Source organism: Camelus ferus, chromosome 24 (assembly GCF_009834535.1).
Source record: "Camelus ferus isolate YT-003-E chromosome 24, BCGSAC_Cfer_1.0, whole genome shotgun sequence".
In the NCBI taxonomy this organism is placed as follows: Eukaryota; Metazoa; Chordata; class Mammalia; order Artiodactyla; family Camelidae; genus Camelus; species Camelus ferus.
Window position 1 is genome coordinate 14652476 of NC_045719.1, and position 17365 is coordinate 14669840.

The following is a 17365-nucleotide window of genomic DNA, read 5'->3' on the forward strand; positions in this document are numbered from 1 at the left end:
CAAAAGAACAAAAGGTTTCCTTCATTCAAAACTGCAGCTAAAGGCTATGACTCTGAAGCCTTGCCAATTCTGCTTATTAAAAAATGTTTTTGCACTTTAATAGATATATCATTACATTACATAATTACTTTTTTTCTTTGATTTCTAAGGATGCATATTTCTCCTGTATTTATTTTTTCAAATATATTGTCTATCATAGAATGTTTTTAAAGTATGTCTAATAGCCTAAAAGGCCTGTGAATTATTAATTCATATAGGCATGTGTATTGGTTTCCTCTTGGCACTGTAACAAATACCACAAATTCAGTGGCTTAAAACAACCCAAATTTATTCTCTTACACTTCTGGAGGTGAGAAGCCTAAAATCAAGGTGTTGGCAAGGGTGTGTTCCTTCTGGATATTTGGCCTCAAGAAGTGGTTTCCTTGCCTTTTGAAGCTTCTGGAGTCCACTTGCATCCTTGGCTCATGGCCCCTTCTTATAAGGACCCTTGTGATTACACTGGGTCACTCAAAGAACCCAGGAAAATGTCTCCATCTCAAGAGCCTTAATTTAATCACATCTGCAAGGTTCCTTGCACAGGTTCTGGGAATTAGCAATGTGGACAGCTTCAGGTGGCCATTTTTCAGTCCATGACACCACACAGGTATTGGCTTATCCAACACACATTGAGACCTTCTCTGCACCAGGTGTTGAAGCTACCTGATGAATTGAATCACAGAGTTTATTTACAAGGAAATCATATTCTTAGCAATGGAGATGGGTATGAAAGAGAAAGGGCGGGGAGAAGGAAGGAAGGGAGGGAGGGAGGGAAGGAGGAAGGGAAGTCAGCATCGCCATAAAAACATTAAAATGCTATGGCAGCATAATAGAAAAACTTATTCTGTTCCTGGGGGCCTGGAGGCCTAACAGAGGAGGGGACAACTGAACTAGTCCTTAGAAGCTAAGTAGGAGGCACCAGGTGAATAAACTGGAAAAAGCCATTTTTGGAGAGGAGACTGGACTGCAGAAGGACAAAGATTTGTGAGCACATTAAATATTAAGAAAAAAGCAAGCAACTTGGTTTAGTTAGAGGCTAGGATAGTTCATATCGAAGTAGTAAAAGACTGCAGGGCTGTGTGCTAAGAAGTTCAAGACCCTGTGGGGAATGCAGAAACTAGGGCAGGTGAACGATCTGATCTGACTCAGGTCTTCCAGAGCCCAGTCTTGGGTCTGGGGTGGACTGAAGGCTGTCACAACTGTCTGTTTGGTAAATTGCATTTATGTTTCTTTTTTAAACAATTGACACCTAATAAAAGAAATGGAAATGAAAGAAATAACTCAATGGTTTTAAAGTCCCCTTCCTGATCTAAACTCTGTGGTTTCATGATTCCTGTTCAATTTGTTTTCCCAGTGGGGCTGGTAATTATACTTGAGCTAGTAGCCTAGAGTAAAAATTACATTTACTGTACTCCCAGTAAGTGACTCGTAAAAGAAGTTTTTAGATAAATAGCTACTAAAAATTTTTATTAAGCAACTACTCAATTATTTCCTCCAATGTATACTCATAAGCCTTTGGATAGATTTTTTTTTTTCCTTTACAAAACACACTATAAAAGTAATGCCATATATTTTTTGTAACTTGGTAGCAGCAAAACCCCTCAGATGGCAGACTTAGAACAATCAATGTCTGCTGTTTAGTTTTTTTTTTTTTTTTTTTAATCAATTGTCTGACTTTGAAGTTAAAGTCTAGAGTCAGGATAAATTTCGAGAAAGATTTTTATAAGGCCTGTAAATTTCTGGGGTTTATACAATTTCTTATCCACTGCTTCTCATTCCACTTCCTGAGACACTCAAAATTTCCTTCACCACCTCCATTTTTGGATCTCGAACAGGCAGCATTTAGCATCTCCTCTTCTGCCGCCGACCCTCTTTCCTGTGGCTTGTCCATTCATCCTTACTGTCACTCTTTCAGGGTCCTTGTGAGGACCAGTAATGACCACTGGACATGGAAAGAGCTTAGAAAGTGACTGTCCACTGTAGGCATGTAGTCTGTGAAATATTACTTACATGAAACTTTCTGCAAACTGACCACAGTATCCTACAAAATATCAAAATTGTCAGGATAATGCTCTTATTTTAATACAGTCTAAAATGGTCTGTCACCGTCTCCAACACTCCTTCCTCTGAATCAGTAATGAGTTACAGCCCTACAAGGGGAGAGGGATCCCTTATCCAGGGATCTGTGGCCTAGAAAACCACAGGGTGTGTGGAACCCTCCTTTGAGGAAATGGTTAAGGCAGGTTCTCTGGGAAAGATCGTGGCCAGGGCTGCCAGACCCACTGCTGTGGCCACGAAAGATCCCCACGTGAACAATACAAAGCACACTGTGCACACACACACAAAAGGCTCAGTAAAAAAAAAGGAAGAAAACAAGACCCTGCAAACACGCGGACACGGCACTAGTGACATTTACATGACGCGGCAAGACCAGTGACCGGATAGGAATCACTTTCTTTCTACTTGCTACGGTTGATCGTTAGCTAATGAAGGATAAACTCATTAAACGTTTGTTCTGCTTTGTCCATATAACTTTTAAAATTTGTTTCCATCTAAGATCAATCTTAGGGTTTGCTTTTTAAATTGCATTTTTGGATTATATAAAAACATCAACACGGTTCCATTCCTAACTATATAAAATTGTACTTAAAGAATCAGTCTTTCTCCCATCCCTGTGCCCTCCACTCCCCTGCCACCCTCCCCTTACAGGCCACTATTTTTATTAGTTTCTGCTTTTTCCTGCTAGTCAGTTTCATAAAAAGAGGGGGTGGGGTGGGGAGTGGGTGGGGGGACAGGATTTGGCCATCGCTGCTGCCAGCTGTGGGTGGGGAGGGCCCTGGCTTTTCTAGGGGGTGCCCTTCTGGAGGACAGCACTGTGGCTGAATGGTGCCTGCCGGCCTGCGCAATTCCAGGTCCTTAGGCTAGAGAGCAAGGCTGTTCTTGGGGCTTCTTCTGTTTGGGTCGGTTGCGGGCATTTCTGGTGGTGTGCGTCTAGCACCCAGACTGGGCTATCGGCGAGGCAACAGCTCCCGGGACTCACGGCTGGGTTCTTCCTCGAGTCTCCACATGCCTGGGCGGTTGGTTTTCTTTACCACACCTTTCGGAATGTTCTGGTAGGGTTCGTTTGTTGTTGTTTGGTCATTAGTGGGAGAAGTGAATGGAATGCATTCACCCCATCTTGTCCAATTCACATAAAAATGTCACATAAAAGGAAAGATAAGGCACTGTTCTGGGTCTTGACTGTGTGGATGTCAGTATGGTGGTAGGTGGAACTCTGGATCTCCCTTCTTTAATGTGGCCTGTCTGAGACTTCTGCCCATTTTTCTACTGGGTTTCTAAGCAGGCTATAAAATATTTAGAGGAAAAAGGGGTCGGCCCCCATGAGAAGCCCTTGGCGAGCATCTCCCTTACTTGGCTGGAGCCTCCTTGAGGATGGGAACTGTGTCTTACTCTCATGTCACCAGTAAAGCCCAGTGCCTGAGACACAGCAGGTGCTTAATCTATGTTCCAAAATATTGTGGTTGGAGAGACTAGAGAGACCAAGCTGTCAGAAGTTGCTAGACGGGTTAAAAGACTGCGTAATTACCCTATGCAAAATGACATTCATACAAGGTCAAGGGATGAGGGAAGAATGAAGGGGAGGTCCGGTTACCATAGTGACCCTGTTCTGCCTGAAAAAAAGCACTCACAGGAGTCTTATCCAGGAAAACTAACAGCCACCACTATTTTTCCTGATTCCAGCAACGATGGTGGGAGAAGAAAAAAGAGCTGGTGAAGGAAAGGAAGAGGCCAGGGAGGGCTGTGTGATTTTCAAATCCTTGGAAATTAATTAAATACATTTTTTAAAATGACCTCAGATGGAAATGATGTTCCAGAGGTAAACTAACACCTTCTCTTTGATAAGTCAAGCAGGTGTTTTCAGCATCTGCTCACGAACTCCTTTATCATCACATTTATGTCTTGTGACATTTATTTTGCAGGAATGACTTTCACTTTCCATGTCTGATTTTTTTTTAATTGAACAAAGATAGGCAGTAAATTTTTCGCTATTCTGGGTTTTTCTTTTATAAAGTAATCCATATTAAATTTTTAAGGCTCAGTAAATATTTTAAAATTTGCAAATATATTGGGTAAAAAGCTGAGCCTGGCTTTCTATTCAGATATATTTGTAGGTGGGCCAAAACACATTCTGAACATGGCCCTTAATAGTCCTAACTAAGGCACTGATTCTGCTTAACACGGCTCACTAAGAAGGTACGAAGTGTATGTATTAATGGAACAGTAACTTGGGAAGCTGGAGGGCTCTGCCCCGTCAGACAGTAAACGGTGCACCCTTGGCAGCATGATTCATTCACTGAGCACTATGCTGGATGCTGGGAGGACAGAAACGAATGAGCCAGACCCCTGCTCTCAAAGAGCCAACAGTCTTTGGGAGAAAAAGAAAATGTGTGAACGAATAAAAGTCATAGTGTAAGACACGCTTCAGTAGGGTTTGTGCTCTGCAGGGCAGGAGTGCAAGGGAGCGAGTGGGAGCTTTTACTTGGATTGGCTCTAGAGAAGGCTGCCTGAGGAGCGAATTGAATCTTCAGAGATCTGCAGTAGATCCTTTGTGGATCATGATGCAGGCCCCGGGTGTGGGGGGGGGGGGGTTCACAGGCAGCTGGAGGATGAAAAGCAGGCAGCAGCAATGAGAGGTGAGAGCTGGGCCTGGAGAGGCAAGCAGAAGTCAGCTCAGTCAGGACCCGGGGTGACAGGCAGATACGCTTGGACCTTATCCTGTAGGCAGCAGGGAACCACGGAAAGAATTTAAGCAATGTAGGATTTTCAAAAGACACAATCTTTGTGGCAATACAAGATGAATTCAAAGATGACGACATATCTTTGAAGCTAGACAAAACTAGGGAGGGTCTGAGCAGTTGTTGTGGAAACCAAAGACCATACGGACCTGAGGGAGACTTAAGAGGTGGGGTTAATTTCGACAGCATGGAAGAGAAAGAGGGAGGGTGACCCACGGATTCGTCCTTGACTTACGAAGTGGATGGTAAAACAGGAGGAAGACTGAGTTTTGAAGGGGGTTGTGCAAGGAGAAGAAAGTTATGCTAAAAATGACTTCTTAAATACTCACTCTGATACAGTGGATGCCTAATTGTATTGATGAAAGATATTTAAATATTGCTGTGTCTCTTTCGAAGTCCAAGCTATGGGGTGATCTCTAAATGTACTTAACTAACACTGCTGCAAAGGCATATGTGGTGATTGCCTCATGCTTACGGTGCAGTCCTAGTGCAAGCAAGGAGCTCATCAGCAATTCACCTGCAATTTAGGACCACAAACACAACAAAAAGCCAGGTAACCCCCCCCAAAAAGCTCCTGACAGAAAATAACTACATCACCACACAAGGTCTTTAGAACATTATATTTCATAAAAGACAATGATAAAAAAGTACAAACATTTCCATGAGAAGCAAAAAAAAAAAAAAAAGGAGAGAGAAAGAAAGAGTACAAGAAATTACTAGCATTTATTTCAGTGCATTTATATAGAAGCCTTTCAGATATTAATAAATAAAATAATCTTAAGTACACTTCCTCTTCCTGATAAACACTATGACCATTTTAGTTCTCTCACTGGCACACTTGCAAACAGAAGATAACAGATCTAGAGTACCAGTATTTGTCTGAAAAGTACACAAATACAAGAGAGATGACAAGAAGCCAAATAAAATGACGCAAAATCTGCTTTCACTTCTACAGAGCCTCCAAAAGGAGAATATTGTATTGGATATTTTCCCATTTTGTTTAAAAATGGATATCAATATCTTGGCTGGGAAAGGAGTATAAGCAAGTCTTATAATTTTATATTTACATAATATTGCAAATAAGGCTTTCTTACTGAACACCTTTTCACAAAATACAAACAGAAATTAAGACTTAAAAAATATTCATTAAACCCCAGTTTTGGTGAAGACTTAAATGACCATTTCCACGGTAAATGAGACGTAATGTTACAGCAAACGTGTACACTTTTCCCTTTTCTTTTCTACAAACAGGCCCATTAATCATCGCTAACTTCTCTAGGTAAAAGGCACTATATAACCCTCCCACGTAGTGCCATGGGGAACTCGTAATCACTCTACGTCCACATATATACATTTCTTGACTTTGAGACTAAGAAATACAACAGGTAAGTTAACAGAGGATGTTTTCATCATTTTCGGCTTGCTTGACTCGATTTGTTTAGAAATTAACATTTTTTTCTGTAGACATACGTAGCTTTGCAACTGCTGAGTAGGCAATTACTACACGTTCACTAATAAATCCACCAAACTATAAAGATAGTCTGTATTTACGTTGTATTTGCTAATTTTTATGGAGTAGGGCTATTTTCATACAACAAAGATAACTAAGCAAAACTCTATCACTTATATGCAAACATAAAAGTTGCTATTTATATGCAAAAGTTAATTTCAGGCCCACACTTAAAAAGCAAAACAAAAACAAAAGACAAAAAGCAAACTAATGAGATGGTTTTCACAGGATACCATATTTAAAACTGAAAAAAGCAAAATATTCATGGCCCACTCCTAAAACAAAAATTACTGCTAGATTTAATCCAAGAAAGTAAGGTAGATACCAGTAGAATTGAGTTCTCTTGAAACTATAAAATGTGTATCAAAATGAGAAAATTTCAAAATGAGAAGATTTCAAAATGTGGGCAGCTCCATGTTAAAGAGAAAAATATGTTTTCCTAATAAGCCTCAGTCCTAATTTCCCCCATGACTACAATACTGAAGTATTATTGGGTTAATTACACTCAATGCCCCTGCTATCTTGTTAGTGATCAACAAATGTTAACTTTATCAATCCACTTTCATTCATCGAACTAAAAAACTACATTGGCCAAGAGAGACAGAAAATGAACAGATACACATTAAGAACAAATATCCTACTTTTCAGAAGGTTTGATTTTTTTCATTATTTTGAGTACCAGCAAAAAAATGAAAGACAAATATTTCGGAAATATTTCTAAGAAATAAACGCAGAAAAATTTTGTTTGGTATCATAAAGAGAGCTTTCTTAAAGTGTAAGAATTTCTATCAGTTCATGATTTGGTTTGTGGTCATTTGTGTTACCAATACTGCCACAGAAGATGACACTTCAAAATTAAACTTACAACCTGAGAGATAAATAACTGTATTTCTGTGTTAGGTGAATAATCCATTTCTATTTCTATTGTTTTTCATTGTTGCTGAAGATTCACTTCATAGGTACATAATTTTTTGGTTTCAATTTGTGAAAATATCTTTAGATACTTTAAAGAATCTCTGGTTAACCATGATTGATAATTTTCAAAGTAAGAATATTGTTTGCTATGAAAACTTCATCCAAATTCAAGATTAAGTAATATATTTGATGCCAGGTAGTAAGATCTGCTTTTAGAGAAGTGTCTTATAAACCTAATGCATTTAAATAGCGGACAATATTTTAATATAGTTCTATTAATCTATGCTTTTAGTGATGAAATTTTAATAATTAACATTAGAGACTAATTTCTTAAAAGTGAAAAAAAATACACAGTTTGAATGAAATGGGCCAACATTAAAAAGGAGGATCTCTTCCAAACTTGAAATTCTATAAATCTGAGAATTAACTTAAAATTTGTTTTTATCTACTAAGCATTTCACTTCATAAAAATAGAACATTTAATTTCTTATCTAATAGTATAATTCATTTGTATAAGTACTACTGGGTTTTCCATAACTCTTTCTTTTAAAAAGACTGTTTTGATTTCTTTTAAATGAAGATTTTTTTTTTTTTTGGCTCTTCTGAACTGGACATAATGAAAGTGCTGTTCACTATGAATTTAAAAAAAAAAATACAGGGTACCACCACACACAACCTTGGGAACATTTTTTGAGGCACAAAGTCCCTGACACTTAGACCAGAGGTACATGAAAGACATTTAACATAAAGAGGTCCTTTATATCATGTCACATCACAACTTCTAAGATTTTCTTGGTAATACTCATGCAATATGCATAAACAATACGGTTGTGATTTAGCAAAATCTGATGAGATTGCGAGCAAGGAAAAAAATAGGAAATCCTGGTGGGAAGAAAAGCCGTTAAAGCCTTCTTCTTACCCTTTAAAACCCTAAGGAAGCTGTGACTCCTTCCACACAAGAAGCTGAAGGGCTAAAGCTCAAAACTAGTATGACAGCGTACTGTGCTAGTTGGCTGTCAATTATTGACAGTTCCTTCATTTCACACAAGGTTAACCTTTGTTTAGTGACATAAATTTACATTGTTTTATTCCATGCAAATAAAAAATGTTTATAAAAGTCCCATAAAGGCATAACCCATTACATGCAAAACTGCAACACATCTTATTTTTCAACAATTTGAACACATTAATTTACATCACATATGTACAAAATATGTTTAAACGGAAATAAAGCATTCTCTTGAATTAAATTATAGATTTTAGTATAAAAATTTTCTCTTTGTAGGGAGCTCTCTTAACTTCCAGACTCAAGCAACAGCTCGTGGTCTCTGCAATGCTCGCCATGGGGGTGTGTCTCAGAGCAGAGGATGGGCACGTGGAAGAAGGCTGACTGTATACAATCCCACCAGTAAACACTGAGAATGCGGGCTCTTCTCCTCACCACCCAGGGCACTGTGACACATCCATTCACTGACCTCCATTAAGAGTGCACTCCAAGTTTCCCAGCCACACTGCGGTCTGTCTTGCCATGAGAGCTACTTCTTTTAATAGTCTTCGATTGGAGCTAACTCTGGCATGAGGTTTACAGATATATTTGTATACAACCTATCAACCAGTATTTTTGGCGTATATATTAAATTGTTCAACCCATCGATGTACTGGCGCTCTTTTGAGTATCTTAGTAATTTATACCTATAGTGTTAGAGAAAGAAATGAAAAGTAACAGAAACGTTTGAAAAGAAAAACTGATGAGGAATATGCTCAAGGTCATGCTTTTTTTGGGGGGGAGAGTAATTAGGTTTATTTATTCAGTCATTTAATGGAGGTACTGGGGATTGAACCCAGGACCTCATGCATGCTAAGCATGTGCTCTGCCACTGAGCTATACCCTCCTCTATCAAGGTCATTATCATTAAAGTATTTAAAGTTCTTTACAATTTTTGGTTCTTATGCATAATTAAAAATCTTTCTAAGACCATTATTCTAAATTAGCATCTTTATAAATCTTAAAATGCCACCTGAAAAAATTATTTTGCACCATTACAACTTGGATATCCTTAAGAAATAAAATGCATTTATATAAAAAGCAAATACTTTTTATATAAAAGTTAACTAGGCTCTTTAATATAACATAAATATATATCTGTGTATGTAGCTATATGTATATCTCTTCAAAACAAGCAAAAAATGCTTTACTTTTATAAAGAAAAATAATATCGACAGAAAATTCCCTTAAGTTTTTTTTTGGGGGGGAGGCGATGCATGTAAAAAAAATCTTTCATACATTACATAATTTTGAAACCTTGATATCTGAACATGATATTAAACTTACCGTCCTAAGAACTGGACTTCACCTCGATGGTGATGAGGAATAGACTTGTATTTTCCCAAGTCTCCCTCTGGTCTTGTCACATTATATCCAGCATAGTGAACTCTACAATACAACATATGGAAATGAAAATACATTAAGAAATAAAATCTGATGTAAAAATGGAATACGTGATTTCAATTTAAAACGCAGAATGCTCTAATGTATGTGCTGGCAATAATTTCAGAAGTACTCAGTGAAAAAGGGAAAACACAACCTAGGATTCAGGAACTTCAAAAATTTCCCATCCCAAAGAATCCTTTCTTGGAATAGAAAAGTACAGTTTACTTAATAGAAAAGAAATACTTATAGAAATTCCATTATTAAGTAATTTGGATCCCAACATACCTATTCCAAAGGTCGTCGTCTTCTCCTCCCCAACCCCAGAAGGCATTAGGAAAACCATTGATCCTTCTGAACTGTTCCACTGTCAGTCCACTTACACCACCAAAAAACTCTTTATATGGAAGACTGAAAAAGAAAGCAGGATGCAGCACTCTAAAAATGAGATCAGAACAGTCCGCCATATGAAATAGGTTTTCAATTTTTGTGTGCTTTGTAAAATACACTCCCATATCCATATAAAAAATTGTGTTGATTAAATCATATTCTGGGAAATGTAATGTGTACCAAGAAACAAGACATTTTTATATTCTAGTGAAACAAGGTGCATCTAAGTGTGTTATGTAAAACACTTGTGGCAACCAAAATTTAACATTTAGCGTTGTTACCTTCTAAGACTCAAAATCTGCTGTTCAAAAATGGTAAATTTTCAAACCAAAAGTCTACTTGATCAAACATATCAATAGCTGCTATGCTGAGCTAATTTCCTCCTTCATTTACCTTATTAAATACGTTATTCATTACATAGACCAGGGTAAATATAAATTAGTAAAAACAAGTCTAGCATTATTTTGAAAAGACTAGCTGCCTATTCATGTAATGGTCTTCTGTTGGATTATACTCCCAAAATACTCATGGATACTTACAAATATATTTATTTTTAATGCACTAATTATTTAGGAGAATGACAATTTTTTGATGTAATTGACACATAACATTGTATTCAGTTTAAGGTGTACAACATGATTTGATATATGTATATATTGCAAAATGATCATAATATGTCTAGTTAACATCTATCACCACGCCTAGCTATAATCTTTTTTCTTGTGATGAGAGCTTTTAAGATCTACTCTCAGCAACTTTCAAGTATACAACAGAGGATTTGTTAACTACAGTTACCATGTTATATATATGACACCCCCAGGACTTATAACTAGAAGTATGTACCTTTTGACCTCCTTCCCCCATTTCTCCTACCCCCACCTCCTGCCTCTGGCAACTGCCAATCTCTTCTCTGTATGTACAAGTTTGGGGTTTTTTTTAGATTCCACATGTAAGTAAGATCATACAGTACTTGCCTTACTCTGAACAATGACTCTATTTTTAGATTTGGATTTTATTTTCCTTACCTTTTCCCTAGCTCATCCTCCAAGGAATCTGTCAAACTAAGTTGTTTGTTTAGACACAGACTGGTTTTCTGATGTTGAAGTAGCATCCCTAGACTTGCGGTCATGAATAAATTCCCGCGGCCCCAAATGCGCTACTGGGGAGCAGTGTGCCGGAGCCCCTGAACAGGCCAAGCCAATGCGAAGGAACAACAGAGAAAACGCCACCACGCGCAGCATCCGAAAATCATGCCGAGGGAAGCCTGGCTGCGATGACAGCAAGGCTGCCTCAGAGGAAGAGAGGTGGCAGATGCCACTTTTTTGTTGGAAGGACCCTGGACTCGTTCCCTGTGTGGAAGAAGTGCTGTTTGCCAGCTGGACCCTGTGCAGCCACTGAAGACGGGGAAGGCAGCTTCCAGAGAAAATGCTAGGGTTGTAGGGCAAAGCCCACCCTGGGCCAAAGGCACCCCAAGACATTAACAGCCATACCGACCCCACGGTCAACTATGGTGTTCCAGGCTCCAGGACACCTCACGAGGCTCCTACTGCGGAAGTCAAATTCTAGTTATGACACTGGTTCGACTGCAGTGGGGCCAATAAGCACTCATGGTGCCAACTGTTTCCCACACCAGGTGGAGTATTCTCGGCCAGGCTAGCGGTCAGAGAGAGAGGGAGGGAGAGGGAGAGGAGAGGAGGAGAGAGAGAGAGAGAGAGAGAGAGAGAGAGAGAGAGAGAGAGAGAGAGAGAGTGTGTGTGTGTGTGTGTGTTCACAGACATGTATAAATTGGATCAACTGGCAAGCACATTAGTTCCACTTACTGTTCTGCTTAAGTGGAAACAATCAATTGCACTACAGCCAGGATAGAAAAAGATCTGATAATATGAAGCTATAACAGATACACTAAAGGACAGAAAACAGAAGCTTGACAAGTAACATCTAGTAGTATTTACCCTCCACTGTCCAGGGGGAGAGAGACACTAACCTGGGGACCTGTGCTTGCTGGTCAGCAGCTGTCAGGCCGTGGGCACCACTGTGGGGCCAGGACGCTGCACCACACTTCACCCCATGGCCCGAAGTCTACAGACTGTCTAGCCAGTTCCCTCTTCTGCTGCCATTCTCTCTAATTTCTATTCCAACTTCCAAGATACCCTCCGAACCCTGGGATCAGCCTAGGTAGACATGAATATTTTATTCATCAGAAATTACTATTTTCAAGTAAAAAAATTTAGAATTCTTAGTTTATGATATTTTTCAGTAAAAGTCAATTACCCTGAATCTAATTTGACTCCAGCAGGCTGACCAAAATGGAGTTCCTGAAGTACTAAGAGTCAGACCCTGAACCTGGATGGGCCTCCCAAGGCCGACCTGGGTTTCAGACACTGCGGTAAAAGAGGAAAAGGTTTTCTAATAATGACTATAACTTGCAAAAGGAAAAGAAAAGAAAAAAAGAAAACAAAGAAAAAGGTACTCCTCTGTGCTGATTTTAGTGCTCATTCACACGGTCACTTTCTGCCTCTCTAACAGGTCGAGCAGCAGGCAAAATGGAGAGGCAACAGCTCCCCCGCTCCAGGCTGCGCCCTCCCCTCTTCACTTCCATTAGCCAAAGAAAACTGGGAGGGCTTTCCCAGATTAGACCCGCACGCTTTAATGTCACAGTTCCAATGACGGTACCATTTCAAGGTATCTCCACTCAAAGAATGAAAAAAATGCTTCTTATTATTAAAGGCAAGTCAAGAATCCACAGCTTAGGAAGAAGAGAGGGCCCTCCCTGCCCTGGAACATCACGAGGGGAGGGGAGAGGAGGCAGCCTGTGCCCTGCTCCTCCCTGGGGCGGGCCCAGCACCTGGGATCAGGCAGAGCCCTGCGGACTGGCTCTATCGCTCCCTGAACAAGAAGACCAACGTTCAGAGATACAAGTCCTAAGGTAACCAAGCCCTCTAATTGCTAAGTGTGAAAACCAGAGGTGAGACCCACGTTTACTAGGACTGCAGAAACCTGGCTCTCTTTCCCGCCACCCCACGCTGAAACCTCTGCGTGAGGAAGCCCCCGGAGGGATGACAAGTGACTCTGCATCCCGGCTCCCTCCGAGGATGCGCTGGAGGTAAAGGGACTGTCCAGGCTCCTGAGCCCCTCCAGTCCAGGCACATGAAGCTGCCACCATTGCATGAGACGATTTTGCGAGTGTCCTGCACAGTATCAGGAAGACAGCACATGACTTACATATACATGTACTTATCCAGCTTTGCTGCAAAATGACGCGGCATTTCTCCACATCCATAATAGTTTCGGTCATTTTCAGGCAGGTGGTCCACATCATGGAAGATTACACAGTCCCAGACGCTGTCTTTCATGGCCTCTTTGAAGCCCACGTTGAAGAGCATTGCACGGTTAAAAGGTTGCGTGCCAGTCTTCAGGGAGAGGAAAACAGAAATGAACTCAGGCTTCGTCATGACTTTTTTCTATGCTTTTCTAATTTGCTGAATCAGTGGTCCAACACGAATAATAAATACATCCAAATCAAATAGATAAAATAATAAACACACCTCAGGATCTTCACGTACACTGTTTAAATTATTGCATTATATTTGATGCTTTGGTAACACGCAAGAAAACATGTTATTATCTGGTCCAGTTGGTAGATCATCCTATTTACATAATGATATAATTCATGTTTCTGTTTTACTTCAAATACGTCAGAATATTAATTGACCAGGAGAAAAAATAAAGCCATTGGAAAGAATGTAGGTTTTATTTTTGCATGAAGCTTTCCATACGCCTGCCAAGACTTAAGAGAAGCAGCAGGAAACACAGGGACTCTTGCTCTGACCCAGCAAGGCCAGGGAGGGCTAGCTTGGTACTGCTAACACACATAATAAAGACAAAGACATTTTTAGAGACAAAAACAATTGGAACTTGTTAACACAAAACCCAGCTTCCCTTATGACAACCATTTTCCTGTATTACTGAAGAAAATACATTAAAGTGCCTGGGCAACAGTTTCTATTTTTATTATTCTTGTTTATGAGAAAAACCAAGAGCATTTTAAGGGACCAAAAAGGTGGCAACTTAATATACAGAACCCAACTTGCTATATTATAACCACTTCCCTTTACTTACCAGGGAAATTATATTAAGGGGCACTGACAATAAAAAGTCTCATTCTGTAGGTAAAGAAAATTAAAGGGCAATTACCTATGCCTTAGCAGTACTTCTCAAAATCACTTCCAAAACATAATACAAAAAGATTAGGACAGAAGCGAAGGAGATACACAAGGCAGTCACTGTCAGAACACTGCCACAATAATGAAAAATGACTAATCTGCAACCCTGGGTCTTGTGCTAACTTGAGGTAATAGAAGTCATTTTGCTTTTTACAGCTTTTCTTCACCAATGAAATGGAGAGGATAAAAAGCAAAGGCAGTTAAATTATAATGTTATTACTGTACATCAACATCAGTTTGAATAAATGACTTTCCTTTTAAGAGTTTAAAAGTTGTTTTTATTAAATGTGGACATAATTCTTAATGGCTTATATTAGAACTAAGAAGTTCTATGTCTAACCCACCTTCATCTTCCAAAAGCAACACATTTCAACACCTCTAGCAGTTTATCCTGGTACGTATCTCCGTATTTCAAGGTAAGGGGCATTCTGGTATCTCCTTGCTTCATTATCTTTAGACATTCGTCTACTGACATCTTACCATGGTCACTGAGGATTTATACCACCACACCCACTGCCCCTCCAGCTACTCTCCCAATAGAGTTACGCCATAATTTTTGGTTAAACCAATGGTGTTTACATTATTATCACTGCAAAAATTCTGGATGGTAAGCAAACTATGATCCTGTTTTCTTTCTCAAACTAGGATTAATAACTATCTTCTGCTTTCTTGGTTTTCTACACAACTATTATTATTTTGTACAAAAGCCCCAATAGGCATGCCCCGTACTTATTCATAACTATGCAATCGTTCAAACACGTCAAACCAGCTCTCAATTCCCGCTCCTCCCCCCAAGCCCAACTCCAACTCCCACTGCCCTCAGGTCTCGCTCCAGTCTGGCCTGGACCACCGGAGCCTCTTCTTTCCTTCCCTACATCATTCGTGTCTTTACTCAGTTCTCTCAATTGGCCAAGGCATATCCTTCAGAGCTTCCTAAGTCAGGATTCATGGGGAAAAAAAAAATTACAGAATGTATTTATATATATGGCCAATGAGTGATTGAAAGTCTACCCTCACACTCGATTGACATTTTGTCTGGATTAAAAAATGCTAGGTTAAAAACGACTTTCCCCTAGAATTTTAAAGGCACAGCTCCACAATCTTCTAGGTATCAGTGTTGCAGAGACGGTTCATGTGATTCTGAGACATAATCAGTGGTAATTTTTCCTACAGAACTTTTTTGATATCTTCTCTTTTTACCCTGTACTCTAAATTTAATTTCAAAACAATGCACTTTATAGATCTATATTCTATTCATGTGTACATGTGGGCCCCTTTAATCTGAAGACTCATTATCTTTGCTTCTGGGAAATATTCTTATATTATTTCTTTGGTCGTTTTACCCCACTTCCTGCTATTTTTTTCCTGCTATATTTTCCCAGAACTCTGATTAGTAAATGTATTCTTTATCTACTGATGTGTAACAAATCAGAGCAAAACTAGTGGGCTAAAAAAAGTAGTCATTTATTATATTCAAAGCATCTGTAGAGAGAAAATCTGTACAGCACAGCAAAGCTCCCTTATCACTGCTCCATGGTGTCTGGGGTCAGCCGCGGCTCCACCACCCAGGCAGCTCACTCCCATGGCCAGCAAGATGACCCTGGCACGTCGGGTCCTCTCCACAGGGCTGCCTGAGCGTCTTCCTGACGTTGACAGCCGGCTTCCCCGAGAGCAAGTGATCCAAGAGACCAAGACAGAAGCAGCAATGTCTTTTATGATCTAGTCTCAAAAATCACACGCTGTCACTCTGCATTCTGGTTGCCCACACAAGTTAGCCCTCACTCCCTTGTGGTGAGGTGGGAAGCCCCATAAAAAAAGACCAGCAGGACCCCCAGGCAGGGCCACTACTCTCTTGCCAGCAACATCCAATTCCCTGGCCCAGAGGCTCTATCTCACTTTTTGCCTCTGAAACGGCTTACCTCTAGGAAACTGGAACTTACCCCTAAAATTCTATTGGTTCCCTGAGCTCAATCCTGATTGGTTATTTCCTTCACTCCTGATTGGTCCATTTGTAGTACTTTATTTGCACAGAGCTCACTCCTGATTGGTTATTTCTCTCCCTCCTGATTGGTCCATTTCTACAAAGCTTGTTCCTAATTAGTCAACTTTCGTTATACCTTATTTGTATATGATGTGGCAAAGTGTAAACTGGCAGCCTATAAAAGCCTGTGTAAACCTACAGACGGGGTCCAGAGCTTGGAATGTTAACTCCTCTGGGCTAGCTGGCATAATAAACCTCAGTTCTTCAACTCTCCGAGTGCTGCTTGGTCTCTCGCCCGGATCCAGGTTGCTGTCACAACAGCTGTAACACGTTTTTCTGCAACAGTGGGAGGAGACCACACACAGAGGCAAGGCTCTCCCTGGAGAGCATCTTGGAGGTGGTTACCCTGTTATGTAATGGTACTCTCTGACTGATCTTAATTTCTCCTGTTTTGCTTCCATTGTAAGAGTTATCTTCTTAAGTCTGTTTTCCAGACATTCTATTGAAAGTTTTACTTATCGCATTTTCTTTTATGATAACTTTCTTACTCTGATCATTCTTTCTTTATGGTGTCTTGTTTTCATTTCTCAGATTCATTATCTTTCCTTTACTCTCTGTGGAGAGTGATTATAGTTTGTTACTGTTAGTCTCTTTTCTTTTTTAAAAAATGGTATGTTCCCTCCAGCAGTCTCTATTTCCGACAGTCTCTTTTGTTGGATTGGTTTTGTCTCCTCTTGTGAAGACCCTTGGCTGCCCATTCATGGCTGACAGTAAGGCACTAAAAAGCTGAGGGGAATCCCCGCATACGTAAATATGTGAGGTTGGGGCACAGCACTGTCGACTCAAACATACACACATGCATCTGTGTTAGCAAATCCCGAAACCAAACTAAAACAAAAGAACAGAATCCCCATTCCTCCTCCCCAGTGTTCTACGTGTCCATAGCTCAGAAAGCTCAAGACAAAAGCCCTGGCATCTCGGTTGAGTATTCTCCATCTCTCACACTGTACATCCAATTCAACAGCAAACATCACTTCTGAACCCAGTGTAGCCCAAACCCAACCACTGCTCACCTCCTCCACCAAT

General features: G+C 40.0%; 1 protein-coding gene across 3 annotated transcripts in view; it reads right to left on the reverse strand.

The window, feature by feature from the left end:
• B4GALT6 (beta-1,4-galactosyltransferase 6) overlaps nucleotides 1-17365 on the reverse strand; it is a 124617-nt gene that overhangs the window by 60388 nt on the left and 46864 nt on the right. For 2 of the 3 annotated variants that reach the window (XM_032467175.1, XM_014561294.2), the window contains exons 6-8: nucleotides 13298-13485; nucleotides 9974-10096; nucleotides 9590-9691 (exon numbers count right to left, since the gene is read on the reverse strand). In XM_032467175.1, the coding sequence (XP_032323066.1) occupies nucleotides 9590-9691; nucleotides 9974-10096; nucleotides 13298-13485 (413 nt within the window). Of the gene's footprint in view, nucleotides 1-5437; nucleotides 8950-9589; nucleotides 9692-9973; nucleotides 10097-13297; nucleotides 13486-17365 lie in introns of those variants that run through there. The other variant, XM_006187156.3, reaches the window with a different exon arrangement.